At 51.0% G+C, this 18,182-nt stretch overlaps 1 protein-coding gene across 1 annotated transcript in view; it reads right to left on the reverse strand.

Moving 5' to 3' along the window:
* UBTD2 (ubiquitin domain containing 2) overlaps positions 1–11,408 on the reverse strand; it is a gene marked incomplete at its 5' end in the record, with an annotated part of 56,652 nt that extends 45,244 nt beyond the window's left edge. Inside the window, one exon of the mRNA XM_082324580.1 lies at positions 11,339–11,408. Coding sequence (XP_082180706.1) covers positions 11,339–11,408 — 70 coding nt within the window. The remainder of the gene's footprint in view (positions 1–11,338) is intronic.
* Between the last annotated feature and the right edge of the window lie 6,774 nt (positions 11,409–18,182).

Genomic DNA, 18,182 nt, shown 5'->3' on the forward strand with positions numbered 1-18,182 from the left:
CACAGCAGACCAGTCATTCTACTAGAAAGGGCACGAGATACCCAAAGGAGAGACAGCACACACAAGCCTCGAGACTCAGCTGTACTAACATCTTACTTACGGGACTTCGGTGAGTGAAGGACGATGAAGCCAATCAGTGCAGAGTGAGATGGTGCCTTATAAAACATGGGAACCTTGGAGCATTAATTACTGCTAAATACGCAAGGTAAAAACAGTAGCAAGATGGTAAGGCTGAGAGTCAAGAATTCCCTTCTGGTCAAGCTTACTTCATCCAAAAAATGGGTAAGGACAGCTCAGAAAATGCAGAATTTGCTTCCACCAAACCAGTAAGGGCCAATTATCAGACTGTACGCTCTTTGGGGCCAGTATTGTTCCTTTGGTTCAAGTTATTCAGTATTCGTTAGCTAGCCCAAAAAGGACCCAGACTACAACCTGTACTCAGGAAGAGCACGATTCCAGCTGTAAGTGAAGGAAATGTAATTTTAAGACGAGACCAGCAGGACAGAATCCATGAAAGATCCACAAGGTCACAAAACGCTGGAGTCTTCCTTTAACTCTAAAAAGCATATTTTGGTAGTGTTTCTCTCCATAAGAAACAAACGGTAGAAAAGCTTTTGGAAACCTGTATCTGGACACAGGGCGTTAGTTGCATCGTGATCTCCCCAAGGCGGTGGTGGCCCAGGCAGCTCCGCCACAGCTGAGAAGCACCCGGTATGTTTTCTAAGGGTTCATGCCATTTAGAAGAAAAAAGATACCCCAAATACAGTTAAACTGGTTTCAGAGGTAAATAATCTTTCTGTATGCTGGACTGTTGTTTCTCATTTTGAAAGAAAGCACACTGGTTTAGAAAGTCTCTATCATGAGTCAGAGTCCAAGAACTAGAGGATTATTTACACCTAAAGGACTCTCATTCCAGTATTGCCTTGCAATACCAAACCGCAACATCCATGCTCGCTTGTTCTGACAATGCTGCTGCTCCTTTTTTCTCCCAGAGGAGGGAATAAAATTGTGTATTCCCTCTTGTTCCATTCCAAAGGAGTTTCAGTTGAAACCAAAACCCAAGCCTGTAGTATTTTTGGAGCTATTTTTGTGCTGCAATATCCGTGCAGCAGCTGGAGCGTCCTGGATACGCACAACGAATGCGCTTGTCTCGGCTGCGGTAAGGCGGCGATGGGACGTTGCAGTAGGTACCGTCAGCGTGAGGCTATACAATACGTGACTGATCGAACGCATGTGACTTTAATCGAGCAATGCGATTTCAATACACGTGCCGTTTTCTGTTGCGATTCAAGCTGCTTTGGCACCAGAACTAGTTTTAGATTTGGATAAAGATACAATGGAGATCTACAGATGTGAAAAACCAACACAGAAACGAGTAAGAGAACTTATCTCAAATAAGCATTTGAACCTGCCTTAGAATAATATCTGATATTGATAAGCACTTTACAGCACATATTTTTATTCAATAATTGCTTGTATTTATAGCAACCCATGTTCTTTTCATGTACTTCTGTAGGCACATAGCAAAAAAAAAAAAAATAAAATCAGTCTGTTATGTGTTTTACTGAGCCAAGTCATCAACATGCAATTCACAAGCGAGTTCCAACTCTTTACAAAAAAAGTTTAAATAGATATTCGACAGCTTTCCCCTTCTTCACCCCCCCAAGTGCTAACCCTCAGCTGGGACCTGCGATTTACCACCCGCTCAGCAGGTTTGCTCAGTACACGCGCTGGATGTACGCAACGCACAGGCAAAGGACGAGATTCGCTCACCCCCGGCAAGCAGGGCATTCGCATCACGTCCCGAACAGGCTTCCAGACCAAATCCAGGAACAGCGAAGGATGATGCTAGTTAGAGGTGTGAAGGACTGGAGCGCTAAGCTTCATCTGAACGTATGTTTAACTACTGCTGCCACCAAATATAGCCTCCTTGCGAATACACCCAGCAAGAGTTAGTGGAATTGTTAGTCCAACCTTCAGATAATGTTTATGGTTTCCAAACTATTTAACATGTATGCTACACTTTGCTTCCCATTAACACTTCCAAACTGCTTATTGCCTGTGTCTTCTCACCCTCGCTTCAGCCCGTATGTTAACAAGCTTGGAGCAACCAGAGCCTGCGATTCGTAGAACCGCGACTTTTACCTTTTTGGTGCAGGACTGTACTGCAGGTATCTAAAACGTGGTTCCACGTTCAGAGTCACGGAGCGCCCTCTCCTCGCTCCCAGCACGGCCCCGCAGGTCCTTCTTGTCCCCTACGGGGGACAGGGGTGCAATGAAAGGACGCGCAAGAGAGGTTCAGAAGCATTTGGCGAGTGAGAGCCCCACTGAAGGCTAAGCATCCTGCATTAAAGACATTATTTTGATGCACACAGCTTCTACTTGCACCAGAGATGAAGCAAACGCATCTGAAAACACTCTGAAGGCATTAAGAAGTCCAGCATACATGACATACGCAACAGTTTGCTATACCTTTGCCAAGAAATACTTTGTGCAGTACATATGAAGTGTGTGAATTAGCCATTTTTACTGAAATCATTTACCTTTTCACCAGCCAACCATTATCCTGCAATTGCCAATGCTCTACAGTAGGCTCAGGCGCTCGAGCAGCAGCATGTTGCCAAAAAAAAACCTGGCAGGAGAAAATGGCATTTGCCAGCTGCAGGTACTATCCGCTATTTTATAGGTATTATTCTGCAAAAAGACTGTATTTACCCATACAGACAAGAAATCACAGGAGATGATAGTTCTGCAGCAGAAAAATAAAGCGACAAAGTAAATGCCACGAGAGATCCTTCTCGTGAATCCAGAGTGCCCTTGATCACAGCGTGAGACCAGAAATTGAGCTCACGGCTGAATTTTAAAAATACAAAGGTAACAAGCTTCCAACCCCGAACCACCGTGCTCCGCTCCCGACGCCATCTCGGGCCCCGGGAGCGTTCTCCGAGAGCACGCTTCTCTACTGGGAACGGTGGAAAATGCCTTCCTACATCACATGTTGTCTGAACTAGGAGAATTATTTACAGTTGCTACATTGAGTACAAATTATTATAAACTATAATATTTTATAAACTACTAGATGTTTATAATTTCATTTTGTGAAAAAATATTTTAGTTATTTATAGAAAACTGTCAATAACAGTAGCTTGAATATATATATTTTAAGGGTAAAGTTTCCCTATTAAACATGCGTAAAGATAACATGCAATTTACAGCCCCGTATGATACATTTTCACATTTCAGCCTCTAATCTTTTTCCCCTGGGCAGCACCTGTTCTCGCGGAAAACTACTGAAGCTCTCCTCACTACCATTTGTAAAGTGCCTTTTCTTTCATGTTTGAGAACGTGGGAAAACCACACGATAGATCAGAAACTCCCCAAACCCCCTCCCTTCTACCTAATCTTCAGCACAAGGATGTCTTTTTATATATATATATATACATATACATATATATAAAATCCTTCAGCACATCTGAGTTCCTACAGAAGTGAAGAATCATTTCTTCAGAACTGTGCCCATCTCCTCCCACAAATGGCTTTCAAGCAGGGCTCTGAATTTTTCCTTTTAAATCATGTTTGGTAAGGAAGGGGGGAGATGGGAAGAGAAAAGGACGTTGAGAAAAGGATGAAGGGAGGAGCTGCTGCAGACCTAATATGCGAGCACAGCAGCACGGACCCCGTCCCCACCGGTATTTCTGCTTTACGAAGTACGATTTTCAAATGCTTTACATTGGGCTTTAAGAGGTCAACTGGATGTAGAACAGCTCCTGCAAAGTGATAGCAGGTATTAATCGCTCGTGCACTTATCACCTGCAGAACCTGCAGCGCCCTTGCGTCTCTCACTACTGTGAAGCCTCAGGATGACAGGCTACTTTTGTCATTTTAAATATTGAAGGTAGTCTAAGAAACTCCAGCCCCATTCAGCATTTAATTTACTTCCAAGGTCAGAAACAGAACAAAAACGCTTTATGCAGTCTGCGCTGCCCCATCTTTTGCCCATCTCTCATTTGCACAAATGGAACCTGTGTGCGCCAGGAGAGAAAGCTAGTACCCGGCTACCAGCTGGGAGATCGGCCCGGGGTCAGCAGAAGGCAGCAAATGCCAAACTCAGGTTCCAGCCGAACCTCAAGAAACCACCTTAGACCTCCTGCATATTTCACTGCACACAGGGCAAGCCAGCAAAATATCAAGTTACATACTGTGCTATAGGTGCTTTCCATCAACTGTACAAGCAGTGCAATGAGCACTCGTGCTGCTTTTGGATGCGGCACTCCTCTGCTGATATCGGTAACTCGGTATAAACACTGAATTAGATTCTGCACTTTTCACACTGGAAACACAATCACCATGCAAGGGAAAAGCTTTCTTTTTTTTTTTTGTCCCCTTAAAAAGAAAACAAACCTGCACTTCTTTTGCTTCCCAAGTAGCGGAACACTTCTCTTTCTTCAAATCTTAGACAACATATAGGCAGCAGATAAAGCTCTAACTGAAAACCTCAGAGTGCAAGTGAAGTGTTTCATTCAACAGCCAGAAATCAGGTTACTGACTTCAGCTTTGTCATTCTTCCTTGTGCTCCACCTGCTTCACAGAGCGGGTCACTTCACAGCCTCTCCCTTCGGATTCGGGGCAACGGAGCCTCGGGGCTCTCGCCACGCTCCCGTGCCGAGCGATGCCAGGCACCCGCCTCCCACCAGCGGGGCCGGCAGCCGTGGCACAGGCGCGTCCCCAGCGAGCGGAGCCGACGCGCCCCGCGCGCTCGCCCCCGACACGCGCGTTCCCCAGCCCTGCCAAGTCGCAATACAAACGCCAAAGGCTTAGCATCGCTGTCAGCAAACGGAGCCCGTAGGTTTCCAGTAAACAAGGCAAGCAGATGCCTCCCAAAGCCCACCGTACACATGCAACACTCGCATCGCCCTGGCTTCCACCCAAGGCCAGCGCCTTTCCGCATGCTGAAATTCAGCATCCCAAACTGGCAAGACATCCCTGAGGACCACCTCATCTGCCTGCTTACTCTATTTTTACTACGCTTATGATGATTACAGCTGTCTAAATGGAGCAGCGTTTAAAACTAGAATTAGGAAGATTGAGAGAGGCTCGATTTCATAATGTGACTTTTGCAAAAGGAAGGAGAGTCCTGCAGAGCTTCCAGCTGGAAGAAAAATAAAACCCACCGACCTCCACAAACTTCACCCGAAGCACCTGCACGTAGGAAAGATGAAGGCGAACCAATGGCTCCTGCCTTTAAGTTGCCACTCAGGCGCTACGCACCCAAGAGATGCCACAGGCCGGCTTCCCTGCTTCATCCCGGCGGCTGGGCGGCAGAGCTCCCCTACAGAAACGCTCGTCCCCTCCCGAGGCAGCGGTGCCACCAGCTCCGGGAAGGGAAAGCTTGTGGCCACGCACCCAGCACACCCGGCTGGGCCTCGTCCCCAGGGGAAGGAAAACCAAGCCCTTCCCACATTTTCTTTCAGAGCAGTACTTGGGAAAGCCATGCCGCATGGCCACAGACACTGGGATCTGGCTTCTCTGCAGGAGAGGATGGACAAATCGCACCAGCCGCGCTCAAAAAGTCATTCTGAATCTGGTGAGAAAGAATTGGGAAGATCATGAAGCACCTACTGGCCAGTACAGCGTACTTTCCTGTAGCAGGCATAAGCAATATGGAAAAAAAAAAATTAAAAAAATTAAGGACTAAAAGGAAATAAAAATCCTGAAGTACTTGCATCAAAGGAGTCTGAATTTTAAGGCAGCGAAGCAGAGGTAGCAAATTAGAAACAACTGCCTAAAAATGAGTAACTGACTTTTATACACAGCGTTTGTCTACAAGAGAGGGTGAAAGCGCTTTTTACATCAAACCCTGTCAGTATCACAGTCCTTTTTTGCTTATAAAACTGCAAAGGAGCAGTTGTCTTCCTTTCTCAAACACAGTCATCTGGTCAGAACCTTTTCAAATATTTCTTTTCTTTCTTTTTTTCAGGAGCCGGGTAACCAGACCGGCTGTGGCCAGCTTGATCCTTCTTTGTACCTGCAAGAAGACTTGGAGGAACTGGCAAGACTTAGCTATAAGGCAAATCTTTATTTCTGGCTTCAACTGTATTATAATTTGTGACTCATGAATTATATTATTCAACATTCACATGAAAAATAATAGCTATCGTATTACCTGCTGCAATAAGAGTGGATTGCTGCTTTTTAGAGTTTATTCAAACAGGCGACTAATAATATTTTCCATTTATCGAAAGTCTCCAAAGCACAATGAATGTTCAATTTATTATATTTAATATTCAGTGAAGGAGGACGTTGTTGCTTTCAACACTGAAATCCCAAACAGAGAAATTAAAACAAATCACTTCATCTAGAAACCAAACAAACAATTACGTGGAGGAACAACGCCAAAAAGGAAACCGAACAGCTGCGTTTGTCAGCCCTCATTAACAGTGAAAGTAACACCTTATTTCGTTTTCTAAGAGTTACTTGTTATCACCTGAAAAACAAAACAAAATCTATTAGTTTACAAATGAAAAGTGTCATACCATCCAAGTGATATTCCAGTAGGAAAACCCTTGGGACTGAATTATCAGGCGTTCCCAGCACAAGATCCACAGATCCCAGCGATCTCGAGGAGGCCGGGGGTGCCCAGCCCTCAGGAAACCGAGCCTTTAAAGGCGACTTTTATTACAAAGCCCTGATAAAAGCCACACGTACTCTTGTGGACATCGTGAGAGATTTAGAGCAAGTTGTAAGAGCCACGCTAAGCTTTTCTTATTATTCCATTTAAAAAAAAAAAAAAAAAAAAGCCACATTAAGACCTAACAGCTAATGCCAGCTCTGATTTAATACTTCACAAAAACCCATATCCAGCACCGTATTTCAGGGCCGCATTACAAAGCGGCAGGAGCTGCCTGAAGCCTAGAGCTACCTCCTTTAGCTGGCAACGAAGCCCGAGAGCGGTGCTGTGCGCAGGCACGCACCGCCGCAGCCTGCGACCGACGGCTGTGAGACGCTGCAAAACGCGGCCTGAAGTGGGAGATTCTTTGTGTGCTCCAAGACGAGGGGCAGGCACCAAGTGCCGTTCGGTGCTCAGTCATGAGATGCTGGTTTAACCCCCCCGTGCGAGCCATGCATAGCCCCACTGTATTAGTCCAACTGCAAGCAACAAATCTCACCACTTAATATGCAAATTCCCTTGGTCAGTCGTCCATAGAGGCACCATGAAAGCAGTTATTGTAACTTCAAATTAAGACATGTGATATATGCAGCACTGCACAGCACTCGAAAGAAAATATTTAAGAAACTGTTGTCCAGTTATCAAAAGCAGAGGTTGAGCACAATATTTGGCTTTCTAGAAGTTAATGAAGCTCTAGCACTGCATCAAGAACCGCGGGAGGAATTTCTATTTTTAATAATCTCCTATTCTAGCATGTCAGTCAGATGTGCAGCCCTATTTCCACTTGTCCCTATTATCACTGCTGGGTGATAGGGGCAGCAGTAAAGAAGACAAATTTCAAACAGAATCACCGTCTTTTATAACAAAGAAGGGCGATAAGAACTCCAGCAGGCAGGCGAACATCATGTCAAGGAGAGCGCAGCGGCAATCAGACAGCCGCCGCCAAAAAGAAGTTACATTAATCTGTAATGACTTGTCATGCCCATGCTTCGAGACGCTGGATCTCCTGCCCTTCCGTTACTCCACACAAATAACCCTCTCGCTGAACTTCACCAGGACAAAGCAGTACGCAACTTCTAATAGCGTTGTTTGCCAGAAGAAACCGAATGGGTTCCTGTTTCTCCTTTTCCTTCCCACTGCTCCCCTCCAAAGAAAGAAAAGAAATTTAAGAGCAGCCCTCCAAAAAGGACTTGCCCGTGGGGATGCCCAGTCGGCAATGCAAGTTCTCCTGTTAGTGCTGAACCAAGCATACCTGACAAGCTATTTAACCTCACTCACAGGCACAAGCGCAGAGTTTTCCAGCAGTTAACTCCAAAGCCAATGCTCTTCTGAGCACCCAACTGAAGAAGTCACATCACCCCTAAGTGGCCCGAGAACAGCTATTTTCCCCCCAGTCTCGCTGTCCTGCAGAAACTCAGTTACCTTTGACAAGACACGGCAAGAAGAAATGTGGTGCTCAGCTCCCGAGAACTTGGAGTATCTGACGGGAGACAGCTGAGCTAAAAGGATGGGGGGAAAAAGCCCCCTGAGTCTATAAATCACTTAAAGATCATCATTTATTCTTCTCTGTACCTCCTTTTAAGCGTCACCAATAAATCCATCTCACCATGCAGGACACCCACCCACCACAACACAGCTCTGCTGGACTACAACGCACCAAGCGTCGAGCCAGGAACTTTTTCCTAAATATGACACGCAATATTCTGCCGAGATGAAAACTTGCTAAAAAGAGCAGTGACAATGAAACAGCTGGTACCAATCTGCAAAGACCATTTCATTTCCAGCAGGATGGGTACAGCAGCATCTGTTTAATTCTTGTTACCGAACAGACTGCTGCTGCTTCGGTCAATGCGAACAGAAACGTGCAATACGCCGGCACACACGTAGAAGAGCTGCTGGTTTTGATTAACTCGACCTTACACGCGGAGACACACCTGAGTATATGCAACGGCTCTCCGGATACATGCAAGCATCTTGACCTTGAGAAATACCAACAGTAAGAGACAAAGGAAGCGCACGCGGCCAGGGCACGCTGTCAGCTTTGCCGAGCAGCAGAGAACTAATGGGAAGTGCCAGTGACTGACAAAAGGACCGAGGAGACCACGGGGATGTGACAAATCCTCATCTCGGCTCCAGGGATGCAGCTGAGCAGGACCGCGCCAGCGCCACGCAGCACTGTCATAGACTGAGACCGGTATGAATTGGACTCCAGGTGCGGCTCCCACTTTCACGCAGCACCAAGCGCCGCTATTGCTGTCTAATCAATCTCTTGGCCGCTCGTAATTCTCCAAGAAACTTTGCCGTTCTGGGGAAGAGACAAAGCTTCCCCCAAGTCAGTCCATCCCTGGCAGTGCTCTGGTTAGAACTGAGATGCTTCTCTTCCAAAATACCTTCCTGAGATTTAGAAATGATCTGGCCCTGCTCACTGGCAGCAGTCTAAAAGCGAGTACAGCAGACGAGGTCACAGCCCAGGAGCTGGAGGAAATGAGCCTTGCACGGGAAAGAGGAATAAGTCGCCCTCCCGCACAGGTCTAGCCTCCAAATCGCGTGTGCTTGTGCTTCAGCTGGCTCGCTTGCCGATGCCTCGAGACATAAGCTCCCTCAAGAGAGCAAGCCAGCTTTCATACTTGGCGTGGGCACGTCTGCAGAATTTGTAAAGCTAAGAATTAGCGCAGGCTGGACTTTGACATCTCAGGAGTTGGATTTATAAAAGATATTCTGAGGTTCTTCCAGCTTAACCTACACCCCCTTTTTTTCTTGTTGAGAGGCAGGAACAGATACATAACGTTACAAAACAGGCTATTGCACGCTGTAGCTGATTGTTTAAGACAGTCCTAAGAAGCCCATAATTCAACTGAAATTTCAGCACTTCTCACTTCAGCGAGACAACCTTAAGAAACATTATCCTTCGAGCATGAATCAACACGAGCCAGCTGACATGCATTTCGCATCTCTTACATCTTGAAAAACCCAGCTGCTGTTCTAATGCAGCAAGCACAATAGGTTATTTAACCCCAAAGCAGCAGCGTGCCATGCCGGGTAAACACCAAGCAGAAACAGGCTCCCAGTAAGTCCACCCCGGTCAGCAAGGCTACCTACCTCGTGCTGCTACTGGCCGTGTAATAAGCCTGTTTTACAACATCAGCCAAACTCCGATAATTTTTTCCCTCCTATCTCATTCATTTGACATGACAGGCAGGATAAGAGCGAGGAAATTAAACCGAGGCTATTTCTGTGACATGATCTCACCTCGGAACACCTAGCTACCGAAGCAGGTCTCAGAACAAGTGTCAACGTAGCTTTTAATGCTATTTTTCGGTCAAGATTTTTGGGGTATGTGATGATTCCTGCCGTTCTTTTTCTTTGACTTTCAGTATGCTCCGGTCCTTTCCGTACTGACACTTGCATTTTTTACTGGTTGGTAAGACTGCTTAGTACAGATGCGTTTTGGATAACTCACTTCTTCCCCTTTTTTTTTTAATAGAGGGGAAGAGTAAGGAAGACGCATACCTGACAAAGCTATAAAATTCCTTTTAATGACAATGATGTGAGTAAATCCTACACAGTTCTTAGCAGCTGGACTTTCTGGTATTTCTATGAACTATGTACCTGGCATTAATCAGCAGCTGGCTGCTTCAGATATAATTGTAAGTGCTGCATTTTTTTACATTATGAAATGAAAGCAAAGTCACTGATATGACAGAACACCCATCAGCTGGGGCACCCGAAATAAAACCAGACCGATAAATAAATTCCATAAGGCACAGGGGGAAATGTAGACCTAGGTCAGCAATTTTCAACCTAATATCTGTGGACCCTGCATGCGTGAGGACTACTTATAAGTCAAGTACCCTGTTGGCAGGCTGACTTTGAATGACTATAAAGCATATACAGCTCAGCTGGAGAACATCAGGGGTCCACAAACCTAAGAACGTTGAAAAAGCAATCATTCAGACATTTAGGTAGAGAAAAACGTAAGGGAGAAGGCCGCTTACACCGCAGCAATGCTCCCACATCAGCTGCGCTCACTAAGTAGGTGTGCGCTTGCACACGAGTGCGAACACGCTGCTCCAGCATCTGAAGTCGCTGGAAATGGATTATTTAGCACGGGTGATTTAGGCAGGAGTAAAGCATCCGTCCTCCTCGGAGAGGATAAAAAGAAAAATAAAACCCAAACCCGCAGCAGTGCCAGGACCTAAGTTATCTGAAGAATTATTTTCCGCACACCACAGGGAGCTGAGCCCAAGGAAAACAAAGTTTGGGAGCCCCAGGCAGGCCCTGTCCCCAGCCCGGCTCTATTTCATCAGCCGCTGCCCCCGGGCCGCGCCGCCGACCCCCGCCGCGCCGGGGCCGCGTCCGCGGGGCGGGGGCTCTGCCCGCCGGGCGCCCCGCCGGGCTCCGGGGGCTGAGGGCCGGGGCTGCCCGCCCCCGCCGCCCCGGGAAAGTTGCGGCCCGGGCGGCCGCGCCGGGGCCGGGCCCAGGGAAAGGGGGGGGGGGAGCCGGGCGCGGCGCCCCGAGGCCGCTGAGGGCAGCGCGGCCCCCCCGCCCGGCGCCGGCCCCGGGCCCGGCCCCGCCGCAGGCCCCGGCCCTCAGCGCCCGCCCCGGGGTCCCCCCGCGGCGCCCGGGGCCGCCCGCCCGCCCCCCCGCCCGGCCCCGCGGCCCGGCGCTCACCTCCGGTGCCGTCCGAGTTCTCGTTGAGGCTGCCCGAGGAGTCGTGGTGGGAGCCCACACACCCGCCCATGGGGCCCGCCCGGCCCGCAGACCCGCCGCCGAGCCGCCCCCCCGCCCCCCTCCCCCGTAGCCGAGCTCCGCCGCCGGCCGGGCAGGCGCGATGGCTCCGGAGCCGCCTCCTCGGTCTGCGACACCGCCCCCGAGGCGCGGCCTCCTCCCGCCGCCCGGCTCCGCCTCCGGCCCGCGGGGCCCGCCCCGGCCCCGGCCCCGGCCCCGGCCCCGGCCCCGGCCCGCGCCGGGCGGGGTGCGCCCGCCGCCCGGCCCGGCCCTGCGCCGCGGCGGCCCGCAGACCGGGACGGGCCTGGCCGCGGCCCGGCGCCGCCCAGCCCAAGGCCGCCCCGCGCCCCCGGCGGCGGCCCCGCGGGGCAGCGCGAAGCCCCGGTGGAAGCTGGCGGCGGCCCTGGGGCGCCGCGATCGGCCCCGCCGCGGGGGCCGGGCCGGGCCGCGGGCGCAGCGCGGAGGCGGGAGGCGGCCGAGGGCCGCGGGCTTCGGCTGGGGGGCGCGGGGCCAAGCCCCCGCTGCGGGCAGCGCTGCCAGGCGCGGGGGTGCGGGGCCGGGCGAGCGGGGTGGGCACGGCTCGTTGTCCTCGCTGCGCGGGCTGGGCTCCCCGGGCTTCTGGGGTCCTCGGGTCTGCGCAGGCAGCGGACGTGCACACGCACCGTGTACCGCTCCTCATCAGCCGCCTCCCTGTTAGCGGGCTGCCCGCTTAAATTAAAATAAAACCCAAGCAAAATCAGTGCTTCTCGGGCAGTCAGCACCTGACTTCGATCCTCTGAGAAGGAAAGTTTGACTTCTGTGTGCTTCATGCCTGGAGGGGTTATCCTCTTTCAGTAGCAATCGCGCCGTGGGTTCAGGGAGCTACGGTTCATGCGCTATCAGATGCACTGCAGCTCTTTGAAACAACCAGCGATAAGTCAGAACATTGAAAAATGGAAGCAGACAGTGCAAAAAATAAAGCATGGTAACAGACTGTGCTCTGGGTTCCCCAGACGCTCCGCTATACACGGCAGCTAAGTGTTCGATACACAAAATAGCAGAAAACAAACCTCAAACTGAGCATATTTTACCTCCTTAAGGATGACATTGCAAATGTATCTTTTACAATTAAAATAGCATAGCTGTTTGTAGAGCTCATAGTCACCACAGTGAAAGGAACGGATGGACAAATCTATTTTTCTGCCATTAATTTTCCTCCATAATCTTCATACCGCAAGACCAGCCAGCCTTTGGGAAGGCACTTGTGTCGATAATTAAAATCCCAAATGCGTGCGATAAGCTGAGTGCCAAATGCCGAGCACTTTGTCACCTGAGAACAACAGGGCGTAGAGCTGCTCTGCTTTATGGGTCCTAACGGGGAGGTCAGGACCGGCGAGAAAACCTCAGGAGAGGTTATCAGGGCCTGAGCACGTGCACACCAATCCCAAGGGAAGCAGAAGTTCCTGGCCTGCGCAGGCGTTTAGAGCAGATAAAGGAAACGCGCGGAGCTCGTTGCAGGTTTGTGCCCAGGTTGTACCTGGGGGCCAGACGGGGCTGTGCCTGGACGCACGCGGGTGTAATCAAAGGCATGGCAGGTACCTTGCATTTGCTTGGGGTTGAACGTGATCTGTTCAGAACTGTAGGCATACGGAAGAAAGTTAAGGATGTTTGCAAATTTGCAGGAGAGGAGGCGGTGCGTGGGTGCATCCCCATCAGAGGCGGTGATTCTGCAGAGGAGGCAGGGATGGCGCGGGGCTGCGGCCGCGCGGACAGCGCTCGGCTGGCGGAGCTTTGCAGGAACGCGTCCGCGCCTGCCACCCTGCACGTTCGGTACTGAGCTCGCTCATTAGGCACCTTGTTGTTCTCACAGGCACGCTGTATATAAAACATATCTGTGTGTGTATAAACACTCAAGGTGGGCCCGAGTCAATATTTACAGCCTGACCCCAGGGATCCGGATGTACTTGCAATGCACTTAATAAACTACAGGAGACAAACCAAGGCTTTTTCTCAATGGATGATTTACTTTGAAGATTGTATTCCTGATCAAAAGAAGTTTCACAAGAGGCGAGGCCCGAGCTCTGCAGTCTGAGTTCCCGCGCTCCAGTCTTGGCTCTGCCCGAGATACCCACGGTGGCCTTGGACGAGTCACAAAACCTCGACTGCTCTGTTTCTATCGGCAGGTTAATGTTTGTCTACATCTCTCCTGGGGGTATGGCTTGGGTTAATTAATTCTTACTCTTTATTACTTGTTAACTGCCTGCAATGTGTGGGATGTAAAACACTTTGAAGATCAGAAGTGGCATTTCACAAATTAAATGGTGTAACGAATTGACTATTCCGTATAGGTCCGACTGCCCGGTATGGCTGGGAGTGACGCGTTGCGGGTCGCGAGCCCTGCGCTGCTAACAGCTAGCGGATTTTCTCTTGGCACAAGATGCTGCGGGACTGCCAGCTGTGCCGGGAGGGCCAGAGCGACGGGGTCAGAGCGATGGCCAAGGAATGCAGCAGGCAGAAAAGCCCTAAGTGGATCTACATTTGCATTGTCAAGATTATTTCCTGTATATTCCTATATATTATTTTGTATACTTCACCAGTTTTTCTCTCCACCCGGGATCTCACTGTTTGCTCGCAGCCAGTGGTGAGGGGTTTTGCCATCACACGATGATAAATCCCTGCTCTCTGATGATTCAGCTTTGCGTGGGAACGAGTAGGAGATGCTGACAAATTGCACCAGGGCTGAAACTTCTGTCTCAGGCATCAACATTTTGATTTTTATCAGTGCTACCCAGGACCGTAGTATCAAGGTCCTGTCGCTGAAGGTGAGCGTCTGCCCAGGTCTCTCTCACCCTCCCTCGACGGACGGGAAGGGGAGGCGCGAGAGGGGAGGTTATTTGCAGAGGTCCCACAGGAAGCAGAAGTAGGAAAGACCCGCGGGGCCCAGCCGCCGGGAGATGCTGAGCCCGCCTTCCTCCGCAGGAAGAAATGCAGCAAGTTGCTATTTTCAGACGTACTTCCACATGGCGCTCTTCCTGAAAGCTAATGAGGCTCTAGCCTCATTTTCGCAGCCGACATGATGGAGGTTTCCCTCCCCCATGTGATGCACAGCACTTACATTTAGATGCGGTTTTGAGGAACGCCGGCTCCTATTCCAAAATTCCCACCAGCGATTTTTAGGCTGACTCCAAGCTAAAATAACCCGTCCCTCAGAAAGCCATACCAAAGCGGCTTGGTATCAATCTCCACCACCTAGGGACTGCCACGCTGTGTTAAAACGATGTTAAACCGGGCAGAGTTTGTTTTCCTGGAATGACCAAGGGGAGGTAATCTCCTGCGCAGAGGGGTCCCTGCGGCTGAGCAACCCCATCAGACATCAGGACGTCCAGAGCTGGCCGAGTATAAAGAGCGTGAACGTCTGCCTGGTCCTGCCTGCGCCTCCCCGGTGCCCGCGTGGTGCACGTCCGTCCGTCCGTCCGTCCGTCCACACATCTCGGCAGCACAACCACGTGGCTCCGACTGCCGCAGCACACCCCTCTGCTGCAGGCAACGCGGGGATGGGCGGCTTGAGCTTCAGCTGCCATCGGTGGGGGAGCGCACTGCTGTGAGGAGCGGGTTACATTTCTCTCCTGACCTCTGCCAAGCCCAGCTCCTGCTCCTGCGGACTGCTTCTGCAGGCTCTTCGTCCCTCCCCTGTTAATAACAGAAGGAATGGTGCTGTTTCAGCTTGCTTTTATACGTTTCTGCAAAGCTCTGTGGTTTCTGTCCTCAACAGCTGTGGAAAAGGGGTCACCAGAAAGGCTAAAAATCAGTATTTAATGTGCAGCATCAGAGTCGATGGCAGGAATCTCCAGGGGCGGTGAATTCTACTGCAGAAACCCGCGACGTTCCCCCGTATATTCCTCGCTGGCAGTTTTGCTCTGCCCGGGACGCAGCAGCGGTGCTACCCTCTGCCGCCGGCCTGGCTGCTGAGGAAAGGCTCATTTTTCATTGAGCAGTTCAGCACCGATGTTATTTTACAGGGGCCGTGCAAATATTTTGCTTTTTAGCCTGAAAACCTTGAAAATGGATAAATGAATCAGCCCAGAGTTTACTCAAGTGTTTCTCTCTTCGTTCATGTCTTTAAAACCAGAACTTTGTGAAGTTATGTTTGTCAAATACTTAATTTCTGCAGGAAAAGAGTTGCTCTGACTTCAGGCTGTAGGTATATAAGCAATTCTGCTACAAGTTCCATTTCTTGCCTGCACTGGAAATCAAGCACTTCCAAAGGGGTTGTTTAGCCGGGTGGAGGGCCCATACATCGCACAGCACTAGCCGCCGGCCAGCAGGCACCGTTGTGACCAGCCCGCAGGAAGGCAGCTGGCAAGTGAGCCGTCCGCTTTCAGTTTCTGTTTCGTGACAGCTTTATTGCTGCTTCTCCCTTTAAACATCCTTCTCATTTTTAATAAATTCTGAATTCTGCAAGCTGTTCTGAAAGCAGTGTTTTTTTAACCCACTGTCCCAACCAGCTCCTGTCAGCTTAAATTCCCTGAATAAGAGATATTTATTGCTTTGTCACATCAGGGAGGTTTTTCTAATGGTCAAAATACACATTTTTTTTTTTTTAAAATAGCCCTGAATACTAAAGAAACAAAAGTGAAACGCTGCTTCCCTCCTGTGGTGACCTTCCTGATTGCACAGCAAACCACTGTATTTGTACAGACAAAATAAATTGCACGGTTTAAATGACTTTTTTTATTATTACTCTGCTGACGACATTTGAAGGTATCGCCTTCTCGCTCACCCGCGGCCCAGCCGTCGCTCCCGTCCCGCCGTTCGCTTGCAGCGCCGCAGTTCCGCTGCCCTTTCCCCGCGGAGCCGTGCTGAAGCAGGCGAAGGCCGAGCTCGTGGTGCCGGGCTGCGACGGCCGCGGGGAACCTTCCCTCACTGCCACCCGCTGCCCGTGGACAAGTTCTCCTCCTCCAGCTGCACCTGAATGCAATCTCCGCCCGGGCGGGCGCGGGAGCACTACGGATCGGTGTGCTGAATAACGCGGTGGCTTCGTGGCAGCGGGACAAAGCGGGTGAGCGTGGCCGAGGGCCGCCGGCCCGCCGGCAGACCGCTCGGATGCTGCCGCGGCCGCTTTACGGGCTGCTGGCGCACGGAGCCGGGACAGGAGGACAGGCCGCACCACGGGTTACGTTATTTCCATTTCTGTGTTTCCTACTATTACCAATATTGTGTTAGCACCTGGAGGGCTCACTCAGGATCCCCTGTCTCCACCCGAAAGGACGCTGAGGTCTCAAAGGGAAGACATGGGGATGTAGGATGTGGTTTGCTATGGAAAGGGAACATAGCAGGGGGCACGATAAAAACATCTGTGGCCATGGAGAAGGGAGAGGAAAGAGGGCAAGAGATTTCAATTTCCTTTTTTTCCTTTTTTGTCATGCAAGAACGAAGGCATGTACTAGCAATGGTAATGGGGTACGTCAGAGCTGATTAAGGAACACTTTTTTTCGTGGAGCATGTAACTGCGTAGAGAGTGGGAGCAATGCGTAACACCCAGGCCTCTGCAAAACTCACAGAGGTCCCCAGCTGGAACTGGAGACGCCTCGGGGGTGTCCGGCTCACCGCCCCCGCTGCAGGGCTGCCCGCACCGCCCCGGGATGCCGCTGGCGCGGGAAGCTGGACGCTAGAACGAGAGAGACCCCAGGTGCGGCACGGCCTCCCGGTCGCTTGCTCTGTTAATCCGCGGACAGAGGGGTCTTCTCCGTGTCGGGAGGAAAGCGTGTTACCGGCAGAGTCCCGGGCTGGCAGGCGGGGGGTAACGCTGTGCTTGCTGCCGAGCAGGGGTGGGGAGCAAGGAGAGGATGAGGAGAAGCTTTGCAGCAGCTGATTCGGGACCCGTTGCTTCTCTCTTGGCTTAGCACTAACGAACACCAAAGGTTCCTTTGGGAAAGAAGTTTGAGAGTTCCCATGGTCCTTGATTTTTAGCTCTGCTTCCCAAATGCAAAGCATTTGAAATTAAAGAGCTATTTCCTAGCCAGAATATGCAGACAACCTTCTCACGCAGGGCCAAAAATTGGGTTCATCTGAGGAGGACTCGTACAGTTTTTGGCGGGAGGAGAAGGAGGGGTGGAAGAGGAAAGATGCTATCGCCTGTCAAAATGCTTTTGATAAAATTAAAGCTGAGCCAGATGGTAATGGTACAGGCTAATGTTACCATATGGCAGGATCAGTCATGCAAGAAATACGCTACTTTAAGGAATATGTAGAACTGATAGATGTTAATTTTCCAAATATTTGAGATTTGTATCTTGAGCATTCGCATGGGCTGTGGAGCTGGCAGCAGATGCACGTGCTCAGGAAGCGCCGGCTTGGACGGCAGTCGTGCTCCGGTGGGACGTTCCTCCTCCGCTCTCCTCGGCCGTAGGAAGCATCTGGCCACCGAGCCATCGCTCTGCCCTCCCCGCGCAGCGCTGGGAGCACGTCACAGCAGTGCGTGCCCGGGCAGGTGCTCGCCCAGGAGGGAAATGGCGACAGGGGGAAGGCCAAGGGCTCACTGCACAGGCGGGGCAGGGCTGGGACACCGGCGCTGCCCGTCGCGCCCCGGTCCGCAGGTCTGCAGGACGTCGGAGGAGAGGCATCGCGGGCCGCAGCCACGGGGGCCGGGACCCCCGCACCATCCCCGCGGCCGCCGAGGGGAGGGAGAGGAAAAGGGCGAGGGGGGAACGAGCGCAGGCCCCAGACCTGGGCATTTCTGTGGGGGGAGACCCGGAAATCACGACAGTGACGACAGTAGCTATTGCTGGCCAGGTGCTACCAAGAAGAG

The sequence above is a fragment of the Platalea leucorodia genome (assembly GCF_965183815.1).
Source record: "Platalea leucorodia genome assembly, chromosome: 11".
NCBI lineage: Eukaryota > Metazoa > Chordata > Aves > Pelecaniformes > Threskiornithidae > Platalea > Platalea leucorodia.